The following is a 15000-nucleotide window of genomic DNA, read 5'->3' as shown; positions in this document are numbered from 1 at the left end:
GTTGATTGGAAACATCCATGTGCAAAGAATGGAGAAAATGGGGAATGCAGGAACAAAAGGAGTTGGCTGCCTTTCTTTTGTATTCTTATTCTTACGTTATTCAAAGGTATAACTGAGCCAACGTCGGTCTCACTGACTTTGAAACTGGGTAAACATTAGAATTCATTATTATTTTTACTTTAGTTTACTTTTAGAAGAAATGTTTTCTATTGCGGTCAGGCAGATATTATTACAGAGGGAAAGAAAAATAAAACCTGTTTAATTTGAGTGTCAACAGCTGACATTTAGTTACACATGAGATAGCCCAATAGATTGATTGATTCATTCATTTTTGCTTACTTATATATAGATACAATATTGTTACCTTAGGTTATATGTATGGACTTCTTGGTTCACATTGTAAAGAAAAACGATGTCTTTGAACATATATTTGTTTGCAAAATGCCCCCATAATAAATTAGTGATGGATATATTTTGGTAAAAAGAAAAGGTATTAAAGTCAACTCTTGGTGGGTTACGCTGCACCTGCCCTGCTTCATTTACAGGTGTCGACTGATTCTCTCACTGGACGGTCACAGGTACTGACCAAGCTTCACCTCCTCCTCCACCACACCACCCCGTGCAACACACACACACACACACACACACACGCACGCACGCACGCACGCACGCACGCACGCACGCACGCACGCACGCACGCACGCACGCACACACACACACACACACACACACACACACACACGTACAAAACCAAGCGACCTTCACCTACCTCACCCGAGTTCAACACACACACACACACATACATACATAGACCGACTCACACACGACCAGGTACAAAGACAAACACACAGACACAAAGCATACATAGACACACATCCATGCACACAAACACACACACACGCTCACACACATGCTCATCCATGCACGCATGCATTTGGACACACATACACACATACACATAAACACACGTAAACAAACACACACACAAACATATAAACAAACACATCCATGTACACGCACACTCAAGCATGCACACACACAAACACACACACACACACTCACACACTTAAACACACACACACACACACGACCAGGCACGAAGAAACACAAACACACAAAGCACACACACACACACAAACCCATAACACAGACACATATTTAAACACACATACGACCAAGCACTGAAAAAGCACACACAGACACACACACACACACACACACAACCAGGCACAAAGAAACACAAACACACAAAGTATACACACACATACACAAGAACACACACACACACACAACGCGTCCACCCCCAGGACGCGAGACAGGGATGGTGAGCCAGTCCAGACCAGGGGACAAAGACCAGCTTTATGCGGGCGTATCCGTGACACTGGCCCCCTGGGACTCACTACAACACTAGGGGTGTTTATCGACCCCGTACCTCGGAACATTTCATCTCATTTCACTTCTGCTTGTTATTTTATTTTCCTCTTTTTTGTTATACACATAACGTATACATATTTGATATACATATTTGAATCATTGATTTTTGGGATGATGATATTTTTTAAAATACTTTCCAATAATTGTTTTATTTGAAGCGTTTGACGATAATAAGAAATATAACCTATTTGGAGGCTAATTGAATGCAAACAAATAGCTAATGAACTTCAAATCCCAAGATTAAATATTAATATTGACCAGATTCCCAGAATCAGGGTTTTGCATTTGATCATTTTGGTGAATTGAAATTTGTTGGTTTTTTGGGGTACCCATTAATGGACTGAAACGAGGTAGGGATTGATTCAGCATCAACACACCGACACCTTTATTCTCCATGCCTCTGTCTGACCATCACATTTCTGACCTTGTGTACTCGCAAGTAATTATTTTCTGTCCCTCCAAAATTTGTGTCGTGTCGTTCCTCAAAAGGTGACCCGTACCTGCGTTCTAGTGTCCACGATTTCAAGACGCGAACTCCCTCTATTGGTGATGAAACGAACTGTCTATGCAACCCTTGCAAATGAGCATGTGCGCTCTCTCGCTCTCTCTCTCTCCCAACTTATTTTAGAATGGAAATGTTTTGTTAATAATTTTAGCTATCAAACAAATGTCAAAATCCACGAGGATTATCGAACCACCGATTCTGAAACCAATCTCCCTGAACTCACTGCTGTGTGTCCGAACACGTGTCTTGGGTTATGTCCACAGCAGTCCTGTGGGGTTTGTAGAGGAGGTCACGAGGGTTATGACCTCTCAGGCAGGACGAGCTCTCTAGGAAGGATGATCTTTTATTGAAGTATAACCCTTGGAGATGAACCATCTCATCTTCTAGTGGGTCCGAACCAAATAAACGAACGAAATGCCATCATGATGGGTAGCGTAAAATAGACAGCTTCCATTACGATGTGTTAAAACATTAGACCTAACGCCACCCATTGTGATGGGTTACATCGTTAATCATACCGTTAAACCATTAGACCTACGACGTAAAAAAAAAGAATTGGTCTGTAAAGTTCCCGAAACCAACCCCTCTCTCTCTCTCTCTCTCTCTCTTTCTCTCTCTCCCTATATCTCTCTCTCCCTCTTCCCCCCCCCCCCCCCTCTCTCTCTCTCTCTCTCTCTCTCTCTCTCTCTCTCTCTCTCTCTCTGACGTGGGGGGCTTGCCCTCTCAATAAACTTTGGAGCGCGCGCGGGGCTAGTAGAGAAAGAAAGAGCAACAGCAGAGGGCTGAAGTCATCATCACTGGGCCTGTCGGGATTCAGTGAATGGGTCTAGCACGCAAAGCAGAAACGCGCTGAAACTGCGGAAATTACTTTCAATCGCGCGCACTGACAACAGTCGGGACTGAGTGGGATGATGATCACGCCCGGGCGCCGCGACATTTAAATTAAACCCAACAAAATAACTTTAAAAACTTTTTGAATATTTCTTCTTTGGGTTTTTTTGGAGGAGGAGGCTGTGGTGTGATGGCTTGTTTCAGCTGCGGGTTCCACTCTGGATGCTGACTGGACGCCGGGAGGAGCGTCGCCCAGAACCTGTGATCCGAGATCAGAGATCTCTCTGGAATGAAAAAAGTTGGATGAAATGGGCTGTTAGGGAAACTCATCATCTCAGATACACTTCTTCAATCAGACGTGCAAAATTGGTTCGGTCCTTTGCTTCTGATTCACCCTCATTTTACCCACCGGATGATAATTGGTCGTTTTGGTTTTTCGTTGAGGATATACTTAATACTGCGGCACGGGGAAACCTGCTCCCCGATACCCGGCACATATGAGGACCTATTACAGGATGCTACTTTCTAAGCGGCCCAGACACCATTGGGCCACCGTGCATCATCACCGCTACATAGCCCACGCTTCCGCCCCGGGCTGGGGGTCCTCTGCCGTCTAGGAATTGTGATCCACTATCCCTTTACATGACATTGGGTGTATGAGTCTCATCTCCGGGCTACTATGCAATTACAACTGATTTGCTCTATTTTGATCTTCTTGCACTGCATGGAATACACTGGTTGTCAGCAACACGGCGGTTCCCGGCACCGGCAGCACAAACGTAAGTAGGAAAGAAAAAGAAAAAGCATTGGGAAAGGTCGCCGTGTGTGTGCAGCGAGATGCTTGGCCTGGCTGTGTGTGTGTTTGTGTGTGTGTGTGTGTGTGTGTGTGTGTGTGTGTGTGTGTGTGTGTGTGTGTGCGTGTGCGTGTGCGTGTGTGTGTGTGTGTGTGCGTGTGCGTGTGCGTGTGCGTGTGCGTGTGTGTGTGTGTGTGTGTGTGTGTGTATTATTACGCACGCTCACGCGCCCAATTGTCTCCGTTTGAAATGTTAATGAATGTAGACAATGTATTTTATTCAATCGGAAGGTTGGGCTGTTACGGTTAAATGGGGCACTTCTATAATTCCATTTTATACTATAGCTGGCTATATATTACTTTACGTTACTTTATTGAACAATGGAGGCCTGCACCGTTTACTTTTATGTTAATTAGTCGTTCTAATGACCTTGGTATGCAGTTCGGAAGGCTTTTTAAGAGGCAAAAGAAACCAATTGGAGTTTCATTATGATAATTGGAATAGGCTACTTAATCTATCAATTGGTAAATAGGTTAGCTATACTTAATCGATCAATGGGCACATAGGTTGGCCACTTCATATATAAATTGGCATATGGCTAGGTTCCTTCTTTGAACAGTTGGCCTATAAACCATGCTGCTTAATTTGTCATTTGTGAAATGCCACGTGAATTTCGTGAGTGTCTGCCACCATGCACAGCAACATAACCTGGACTGAAATATGTGTTTATCATCATAGTTAGGGTTAGGGTTAACCCCTATTTCTCTTTCCTTTTTCTTAAAATAAAAAGGTCTGCACCTCAAACCTGCTTTAATCTCACTGTAGCCATCTATATTTATATTTCCTTCACCTTCTAGTGGACTAAAAGGACAGCCTATCAAGGAGATTATCAAAGGCAGGAAATGTAGGCCTAACACTCTGTTAACAAAACCTTTACAAAGGGAGTCTAACATTAAGAATATATGTATTCTTCATACAAGTCCTGTGCTTACATATTGTTATGTTTTCAAAGGCTACTGTAAAGTTATAGAATGTATTTAAAATGCATAAATAATATAAAATATACTTTTAGTAGTTATACCACCTACTTTACCAGAATTTGATCAGACCTTTATCATTATTGAAACCCAAATTAAACCTTAAAATCATTTGTGTATCGTTTCAGCAGCCTCATCCACAATAAGAGCCCAATAGGTTGCCAGAGAAGACCAAACTTAGAAATCCCATCCATCTCTCTATATCCTTATAGATTCAAGAACAAGATATATATATATATATATATACATCCTTATTTATTCCTGCTATACGCTCACACATCAAGTCTCATCCTGTCTATCCACCTATATGTACAGTATAAATCTATATCTAAGAAGACCCATCTATCCCTATTCATAATGATCCCTATATATATCATGAACAACGGAATCTGTCAACGATAGCGGGCATATTCCAAAGCTGGCATATTCCATACATCCCTTCCCAGAATTAATTGTGGCAGAAGAACTGTCTTATGATTACTGATTGATGCTATTAGACCCTTGAAGTGTTGTTTTCAAGGTCCCCCTGTCCCAGCCCTCTCTAGTGTCGTACGGCTGTGTTGTATACTCCCGATGCTGGCTCTTCAGGCGCAGGATCTGTTTATTTCATCATGAAGATCATGTGTTTCTTCATGGTGTCAATCCCACTTTCCTTTTATAAATGATGGTGTTCTGGATTGAGCTGTAACCCTGTTTCTTTTTAATATTGTGCTCTAGAGCAGAAATAGGATGGAAACCCTTTGCAGTGCTTGGATCAAACCGCACAGTTAGGAAACCTTTGTCCACCCACTCGATTGAGTCTTTCTGAGTAACATATATTGACGTCCTACTACCGTGTAAATGCTTGCTCAAACTCCCAGAAATTGTTTTGGAGAAGCGTTCACCTCATGTTTAAAATAGATGAATAATGGATTTGTTATGATGGAGAAGAAAGCTGTTGTAACTGCGCAGCCTGCCTCCAGACCATAATACCTGTGTAACAATCAAAAGGTTCTGTAATAGTATATACAGACAAAGAATATCTCCTCTATCCTAAAATAAACATCAGAACCAGTGTATTCACATCCTCCCTTTTTTTTGTTCTACCGAGCTCCAGTTCCAAGATAACAGGTTCAAAAATAATCAAACCGCATTCTGGGGCCGGCTCTGTTTGACAAACTCATTTAAAACATGATGTACAGTACAGCACATCCACATCCCCGCACAGCCTGCCACGGATGTTTCCCCTTTGCTTATGACCATCCGCGGGTTAAGTGACTCTATGAGGAGTGTAGGTCTCCTCTGGCAGATTAAAGATTAAACTGAGCAGCCTGATGAGTCCGAACCCAACTCCCCCTAACATCCCCCTGCTCGGTCACCCCCACCTCCTCCCTCCATCCCTTCCTACGCCCACCACCACCACCACCACCACCACCACCACCACCCCCACCACCACCACCACCACCACCACCACCACCACCACTACCACCACCACCACCACCACCACCACCTCCACCACCACCACCCCCACCACCACCACTACCACCACCACCACCACTACCACCACCACCACCACCCCCACCACCTCCTCCTCCTCGCTCCCTCCCCACCACCACCTCCTCCATACCCACCCCCAACTCCTCCCTACCAACCCCCACCTCCTCCCTCACTATTACCACCTCCTCCTCCCTACCCACCCTACCACCACCTCCTCCCTCCTCACCCCATTCTCCTCCCTCCTCACCCCATCCTCCTCCCTCCCCACCACCACCTCCTTTCTCCCCACCACCACCTCCTCCTCCCTCCGCATCACCTTCTCCATACCCAACCCCAACCTCCTCCTACCTCCCTCCCAACACCACCTCCTTCCTCCCTCCCTCCCCACCAAGACCTCCTCCCTCCCTCCCCACCACCACCTCCTCCTCCCAACCCACCACCTCCTCCTCCCTCTCCACCTCCTCCTCCTCACCCACCACCACCTCGTCCTCCCTCCCTCCCCACCACCACCTCCTCCTCCCAACCCACCACCTCCTCCTCCCTCTCCACCTCCTCCTCCTCACCCACCACCACCTTCTCCTCCCTCCCTCCCCACCTTCTCCTCCCTGCCTCCCCACCTCCTCCTTCTCACCCACCACCACCTCCTCCTCCCTGCCCACCAACACCTCCTCCCTCCCCACCAACGACTCCTCCCTGCCTTCCCACCTCCTCCTCCTCACCCACCACCACCTCCTCCTCCCTCCCCACCACCCCTTCCTCCCTGCCTCCCACTTTCTCCTCCCTCCCTCCCCACCTTCTCCTCCCTGCCTCCCCACCTCCTCCTTCTCACCCACCACCACCTCCTCCTCCCTGCCCACCAACACCTCCTCCCTCCCCACCAATGACTCCTCCCTCCCCACCACCCTCCCCACCAGGGGGAGGGTGGTGAAAGGACAGAGAGGGAGACTGAGGGAGGTGAGAGAGAGGGTGAGGGTGGGAAGGGTAGAGAGAAGGAGAGAGAGAGGGGGGAGGGTTAGGGTTCTAGTAAAAGGCTTGAGGAGTCAACGACCCGTCAGTCAGAGGGGGCGATGGAGGGGGAACTCGGAGCTTCCTGTATGAGATGGAGTCAGGCATATATGATGCATGACTGCTAACATCACCAGGACCACAGCTAGAAGAGGGGACTCTCTGTCTCCTCTGAACTCTTAATTGAAGTGATAGCTGATAGGAGACTGTGAAAGTTAAATGTTTGGCTGACTCATTAAAGATAAGGGGATGAAGGATCTAATGTAGACCCTGTGTGAGGAGTTTGTGTGTGTTCTTGCGTGTGTGTGTGTGCTTGTGTGCTTATCTGTGTGTGTGTGTGTGTGTGTGTGTGTGTGTGTGTGTGTGTGCGTGCGCGCGCGTGTGTGTGCGTGTGTGTGTGTGTGTGTGTGTGTGAGAAAGAGAGAGAGAGGGAGAGTGTGTGTGTTGTATCTGCGTGTGTGTGAGAGTGTGCGTGTGAGTGCATATTAAGCTCAAAGTGAACTTCTGGGTATCTTATGCAAGACACCTCGTGTCCATTTGAGGTTGTGTGTGTATCCGAGTGTAAAGCCAAATTCCTGTCCATAAGACTTCTTTGAATAACGATGCTTGGCAGCCACACACGGACAAACGGGCCGCCGTGTTAAAGATTCCTGAGATACGATATACAGCTAAATAGTTTGCGAAAGAAACAACCACCAACCACCAGCCCACTTTCTCCAGGACTATCTCAACAACCCTCCAGCACGGCCGGAGCAACCTCATCCCATAAATCGAACTTTCTCTTCAAACCTAGAGGTATTGTGGTACCTCACTGGTACGTCAAGGATCGGTTTCAACAAGACTGTGCTGATAGTATTGAAATAGTATGAAAACGTAGTATTAGGATTGGGAGTGCTCTCATATTATTGCTCATTAATTAAGTTACCAAGGGTCTTTTGCCAAATGTGAATTGTGTGTCTTTTTATGAGCAGCAGGTCTGCAGGGTCATTGCAATTTGTAGAACAGGGTACTTGACATATTCTGTTACGATGTAGAATATCTATACCATACCTGTATCCCTATTTATAACTGAAAAAGTATTGGTCAGATATCCCATGTATTCTCACAGTACCTGACACAATAGCCTACCAAACTAGCTACGAACTCAACTAAATGCGCATCTGAGTGTGCATTCATAGAGGCTGGTTGCACCTTGAATGTGCAGCCTCCTGTTCTGCGCATTGTCAGTGCAACATGAGTGATTAAATTCAAGCATACACTTTGGCAAATACCTTTTTCCATCTGTTCTATGTACCTGGGTTTCACTTTGTACTTTGTGAGTACCTTTAAAACGTTTATCTTGGAATTAAACGTAATAACTAATTACCGTTTATTTATGAATCGATGGATAGGCTACACGTTCACCTTCATTTAGCGTTAATATATTTATTTAGTAGGTATACATACACTAAATGACGGTACTGCAATGGAATAACGTCTTGCTTTGTAACTGTTAGGAGTCAACTGTTAGGCTCCTCTCATTAACAGTTTGACTCCAAATGTTAGATGTTTTGGTTAGACTTCAATGTTAGGTCGTAGTGTAACTTCTGGACTCTGTTAACTTACAAAAAGATGCTGAACCGCGCTCCGTCTGATCGGGGCCTTCCTCTCTCTTACGGTCATAGAGAGGAGTCTAACAATTAGAGTCTATTTTTCAGATGTTTCACAGTAGGACCCTAACTCATTGACTCCTCTTTAACAGTTAAAACCCAAATGCCAGACTCCTCTCTTTCTTTCGTTTAGAGAGAGGAGTCTAACTGAACATTTAGAGAGAGTATAGAGTGAGAGGGAAACCTTGAGGTCCTGGAGTTTGGTCTTCTCGAGGTACACATGGGACTAATGTTCTCCCTAAACGTGAGGGCAGCTCCATCTCTTGACACATGTCAAAAAAGAAGGAAAAATGCAAGAGGCTTTTTTTAGTCTGCTTAAGCTTTTCTTTTTTTTATTTATGACTTTTCATTCAAACAATGTGATGTTTTTCAAAGACGATGACCGTGATCAAAGTATCCGTCTATCATCTTAGCGATGGTTATTAGGGAAATATATTACATTCATGGTGTTTTACAGTTGGTGTCTGCTCTGCTGTTCTCTCCGGGCACTCAAACCAGAAGTATTCAAGCCTGACAACAGCAATAATACAGCATGACAACCAACATGGTCCATCTTTATATACAACACCGTATCCAAACCATGTATTCGTAGAGCGTCCACTATTGTAGCTGGTTTTGATCCTGTTTACACAGCCAGTAAGCCACATTTATTTGGGCTATAACTATTCCTGCAAGTGGCTTAAGGCTTAACCCTTAAGTTCATTCAGCATTATTTGTTAACATAACCACTTCGATTTACTTTGTGAGGGTGACTGGTGAGAGGGGTGCTTATATTCCATTATTAATCATTATTGTGTTTATCATTGTTTTACCTCTGCATGTGAAAGCCTTAAAGCTGATGTATTGTTAGCCCTTCTAGCCACGAGTGGAATGGAAAGTCACTGTATATTTATTTATTTAATATATTTAAGTTAAGGGTGCATTGTTTCCCAAAAATTAAAAGAAAAATATCAGAACGGGCTAGTGCTGATAAGGTCTTAAGGATATAAAGTTAAACTGAAACATCTGGAGTCATGTTAGATGTAAATCTCCCTAACCCTATCAGGGCACTAGGTTTATGCATAATATTAAATTAATGCATTTCATTTGATACTTTTCATAACGAATGCATTGGAATAAATTTAACTTTGGTTTGAAATGACAGTTTTGGACGTAGACCTTTATTCAATATAATACAAATGTATGTATTATAGTGAAATATTAACATTAACTATTTAAGTCTTGTAGCATATTATTATTAAGGTGCAGAGTAACTCAAATGAAACAGCAGTATCTCAGCAACCAAATGAAGAGACTTATGATGCACAAACTATGGGATGGCAGACCACCCATCTCATAAGCCGCCCTCTTTGTTTGTATGACCTCACATGTGTGCTTGCTATTCAAACCATTCCCTAGTCCCATAATCAAGTTATACTTGATTGAAGAAAGAAAACCCCATAATCATTTCTTCCATATTTCACTGGAGGGCACATATTTATGCAAAGTGCTTTCTTCACTATTACATTATTTCGGCTATGAGGCATTTGACATTTCTTCCTCTTTTTTGATTACCCATAATGCTCTTTGTGTCTCCCGAGCAGAGGTCTCTGGTGCGAGTCAGGGCTGCCTGCAGGGGGGCTGTCTGACCTGCTCAGACTACAATGGCTGCCTCTCCTGCAAGCCACGCCTCTTCATGCACCTGGAGAGGATGGGGATGAAGCAGATCGGCGTGTGCATGACCTCCTGCCCGCCGGGCTTCTACGGCACACGCTCGCCCGACAGGAACACGTGCACGAGTAAGCGCACCCCAGGCTCACACAGGCCCTATCGAAAGATTCTGTAAAGAATGAACCTGGAAAGCATTAGAATATACAACGGGCGGGGGGGGGGGGGGGGGGGGAAAGGTATTTCTGTTTCGGATGCCAGATACACACATGGAGAGCGGAGTGTGTGTGGAACTCGGTCCAGGTTGTAAAGGCGGACTACTTTTAACTCTTAGGTTTTTCCACACACATTATGAGCATCAAATCTTTCAGGTTTCCAAGACCGTGTTTTGACATAGTCCTGGAAATAAATGCCCACTTTCCATATGCAGATCATCAGTTGAGATATACAAATCAAAAATCTGCTTATAAAATATAGTCTGTTTCTGCCTTTCTGTCTGTCTCCGGCTCTCTGCTCTGGTCTCTCTCTCGCTGGGATCTCTATCTCACAACCTCTGTCTCATAACATATAAAACAGGGGGAAACAATGCCTTAAAGGCAAGGGACTCTTGATGGTGTTCATTTAAACAAAACGTTTCATTTAAAATTGTGTATCATCACCCACCTTGGTTAAAGAGGGTCATTCTGTCAGCACCTATATCTTCACACACTCTTAGACACTCAAGCACACATGTAATATATCTTCACACACTCGAAGACATATATGCAGGGCTGTTGCAACAACGTTAACATCAGGCCCACGCATGCACACAAATGTACTGACACACACTCACATACACACACACACACACACACACACATAGACACGCACGCACACACACGCACACACACACAAAGCAACCCTCCCCGACACATACACACAAGCAAACTTTCCCCCGGCACACAAACACACACTACACAGTGATGCCTGGTACATTGAAAATGCAGTGTCTGTGTGTGTGTGTGTGTGTGTGTGTGTGTGTGTGTGTGTGTGTGTGTGTGTGTTTTTGTGTGTGTGTGTGCGTGTGCACACCAAACACACAGTAACTCGTAGGGGTTTGATAAAAGCCAGCGGTGGGTCTGTGTTATCTACAGAATGCCGGCCGGAGTGCGACTCCTGCTTCAACAGGAACTTCTGCACTCGCTGTCGATCGGCCTTCTACCTTCACCTGGGTAGGTGCCAGGACAGCTGTCCAGAGGGCCTGGTGCCCAGTGAGGCACAGGGGGAGTGTGTTCACAGTGAGTATTTACACACACAAACACACACACACACACATACATGATACTGGATGTATCATTATCTCCTGGGGAACGCTGCAGGAAACAGGGATTACTGCAACAGCTCCCACTGACACATACACACACACACACACATACACACACACACACACACACACACACACACACACACACACACACACACACACTGAGGCCCTCCCTTGGGGGTTGTGTGTGTGTGTCAGTTCTGTGGTAATTGTATGACATGCAAATTCTATTTTGGAGCATGTTCCTTTCGAACAAAATCTCAAGTGATTATGTATATACATAGAGCATTGTGATCAAGGTCTTGAAACGGTTTCCAAATCCACCTGAATATTCTTAGTGCATTCACCGATTTTGTTTGTGTTTGTGTGTGTGTTTGTGTGTTAACCTAGCGTGTGTTCCTTTCTGCAGAGTGTCCAGCAGATTGTGAGTCGTGTGCCAGAGGCGAGGTGTGCACGCGCTGCCGGCCAGGCCTTTACCAGCTGATGGGCGCCTGCCACCACACCTGCCCAGAGGAGTACGAGCCCAGCAACACGGAGTGTACGCCACAAGGTAAACACACACCTGTGTTTGTGTGTTTGTGTGTGTGTGTGTGTATGTTTGTTGATAAAAACACAGTTAATCATGGCGCAAAACAGTACACACAGAGTCCACCAGAATTTAGAAACTAGATTGAGCGAATGCGTCCTTTAAATTCACTTATGTCCCTCTCTCCCTCATCCCTTTCTGTCTCTCACCCGCTGTCTCTCGTTCTCTCTGTCTCTCACTCTCTCTCTTTCTTTCTCTTTCTATTACCTTTCATTCTCTCTCTCTCTCTCTCTCTCGCTTCTGCCTCTCTTACCTCACACCCTACACCCCTTATCTCTCTCTCCCTACTCCCTCTCTCTCTACTCCCTCCCTGTCTTTCCCATCCCTTCTCTCTCTCTCTCTCCTTCCCTCCCTCTCTCTCCCCCTCTCCCTCTCTCTACCCCCCACTTCCCTACTACATACTCCCGCCCCCCATCCCTTGTCCCTCTCTGTACTCCCCACTCTCTCTCGCCCCCCCTCACACCTCTCTCTCTCTCTCCCTCCCTCCCTCCCACTCTCTCTCTCTCTCTCTCTGTCTCTCTCTCCCTCCCTCCCTCTCTCTCTCCCTCCCTCCCTCCCTCCCTCTCTCTCTCTCTCTCTCTTCTCTCTCTCTCTCTCTCTCTCTCTCTCTCTCTCTCTCTCTCTCTCCCTCCCTCCCTCCCTCCCTCCCTCTCTCTCTCTCTCTCTCTCTCTCTCTCTCTCTCTCTCTCCCTCCCTCCCTCCCTCCCTCCCTCCCTCTCTCTCTCTCCCCCTCTCCCTCTCTCTACCCCCGACTTCCCCCTGTCCTCAGTGCACTGTGAGGTGGGCCCGTGGGCCGAGTGGAGCGCGTGCACGCGGACGGGCCGGAGGCGGGGCCAGGAGAGCCGGACGCGGCCGGTACTGCTCTCCCCGTCGCCTTTGGGCAAACCGTGCCCCGATGTCTCCGAGGTCAAGGAGTGCCTGTTGAAGAGACCCCGCTGTCAAGGTGCGTGGCCCTTTACTTTCTTTAATTTTTTTTTTTTTTTTTTTTCCGCTTTGATTTTCATCCCTTACTGTGGCTGCTACTCACGTCCAGGTCCGAGTTTTGAGTTGACTCTCCTAGACTGGGTAGCCCCGCCCATTCTGCCGGCGATTTGAGTTCGCCCTGCATAAGGGTCCGGAGAAGAGCAATCCATTTCTTTCTGCTTCCGATGCGTTTTTGCGGGAGCCAATCACCAAGCTGGCTTTTCCCCTTGGCGCGCTATTGGCTGGTTTAACACAATGGCGACAGGGAAGAGTAATTTGAGTAATTTGAACTAGGCCCATTGATCACGCCTCTTGTGCTGAAGATAATGACAGCAGCTTCCCCAGACCAACGTGGTCTGGCAATAGCCAGAGTACTGATTCTGATTACCTGTTCGGGGGCTGTGTTCGAAGGCAGTGGGATAACTTGATGTCTATAAACAGGAACCTCTGAAGCTTTTTGGATAGTGATAAAGGACTGTATACATTAACCTCATTTGGCATGATGGGGAGATACCTGAAAATGTCCAATACGACATGATGTCATTGTGACCTGGCCTTGCCTGATCTGACCTCATCTGACCTGTATACCTTGACCTGTCTGACCTCTAGCTCACCTGACCTGACCTCTAGCTCACCTGAGCTGTATCTTACCTGACCTCTAGCTCACCTGACCTTTAGCTCACCTGACCTATAGCTCAACTGACCAGTAGCTTATCTGACCTTTAGCTCACCCGACCTCTACCTCACCTGACCTGACCCGACTTGCATCTCACCTGAACTGACCTCGCCTGACCACTGAGGGTGACGTCGTAGTCAGGAAAGAGATTTAGTTCCACATTGTGTAATGAAGGATCCCTGAACCCACCATCAATATATATAAAAGAAATATCCATAACAAAAATCGACAACAATATTGTTCGTTTTCTAATTGACATTTCTGAGCAGCAAGTATGTTGCTGACTCTGGTATTGTTCGAGGGTCTTTTTCCCTTTGTGTTTCTTGGCGTATGGCAGGGTTTCAGCACACTATGAATTCCAGACTTGGCGGCCTAAGCCTGTACAATCACAGTTAGTCTCTCTTCCGATCGGGACTATGGGTGTTTATTCAGAGGGCCGTCGTGGTTGGAGAGGGTCAGGGGAAGAGCGCACATGTGTGATGTTGCAATAGGCTTGTTGTCGTCTGTGTGTGGTGTGTGTTGTGTGTGTGTGTGCTGTGTCTGCTCAGTGTGTGTCTGTTGTTTGGGGTTTTTTTATTCGTGGAAAGTGCTTTCTGGTAAACAAATACTAGCGTGTTCATCTCTAATGAAATGGGTGGTAAAAAAACTACTTTCACGCAGAGGGACCTGTTAAGAGGGACCTATAAAATATAACAGAAACAAACTATGAGGTTATTAACTTTCGTGTGTGTGGGAGCACGTTAAGGGAGCGTGCGTGCATTGTATTAAGTTTGCCATTTTGTTTCGCTAAACATTTCACACAGCATCGACGTAACTTTCGGAATAAACACAGGTTCTCGGAAATAGTCTTGTCGCAACTAGCTTAATAGCCTTGTCCCAATGCTAGAAGCCAGTTGATTGATTAGTGTCACATTTGCTACAAAGTTGAACGCCCAATGTCAGGGCAGGTCAATTGCTGAGGGCCCAAGGTGTCAAGGATGAAGTTGTTTGGATGAGCGGTTCTCAGGAAAATGCGGGAGGCCAAACCATCGGCCTGGTCCGAAAACACGCACGTTTCGAACAATGTGTTTGACTCTTTTGTTAAATGACAGATC

General features: G+C 46.0%; 1 protein-coding gene across 1 annotated transcript in view; it reads left to right on the top strand.

Annotated features, from left to right (window-relative positions):
* The first annotated feature begins 2713 nt into the window (after nucleotides 1-2713).
* Nucleotides 2714-15000, top strand: part of rspo3 (R-spondin 3) — a 17690-nt gene continuing 5403 nt past the window's right edge. The window contains exons 1-5 of the mRNA XM_079738359.1: nucleotides 2714-3549; nucleotides 10315-10509; nucleotides 11512-11655; nucleotides 12091-12231; nucleotides 13037-13210. Coding sequence (XP_079594485.1) covers nucleotides 3450-3549; nucleotides 10315-10509; nucleotides 11512-11655; nucleotides 12091-12231; nucleotides 13037-13210 — 754 coding nt within the window. The 5' untranslated portion in view covers nucleotides 2714-3449. The remainder of the gene's footprint in view (nucleotides 3550-10314; nucleotides 10510-11511; nucleotides 11656-12090; nucleotides 12232-13036; nucleotides 13211-15000) is intronic.

Source organism: Pollachius pollachius (genome assembly GCF_949987615.1).
Source record: "Pollachius pollachius genome assembly, chromosome: 1".
NCBI classification, from domain to species: domain Eukaryota; kingdom Metazoa; phylum Chordata; class Actinopteri; order Gadiformes; family Gadidae; genus Pollachius; species Pollachius pollachius.
Note: the sequence above shows the minus strand (reverse complement) of the source record. Positions and strands in the feature narration are given on the sequence as shown.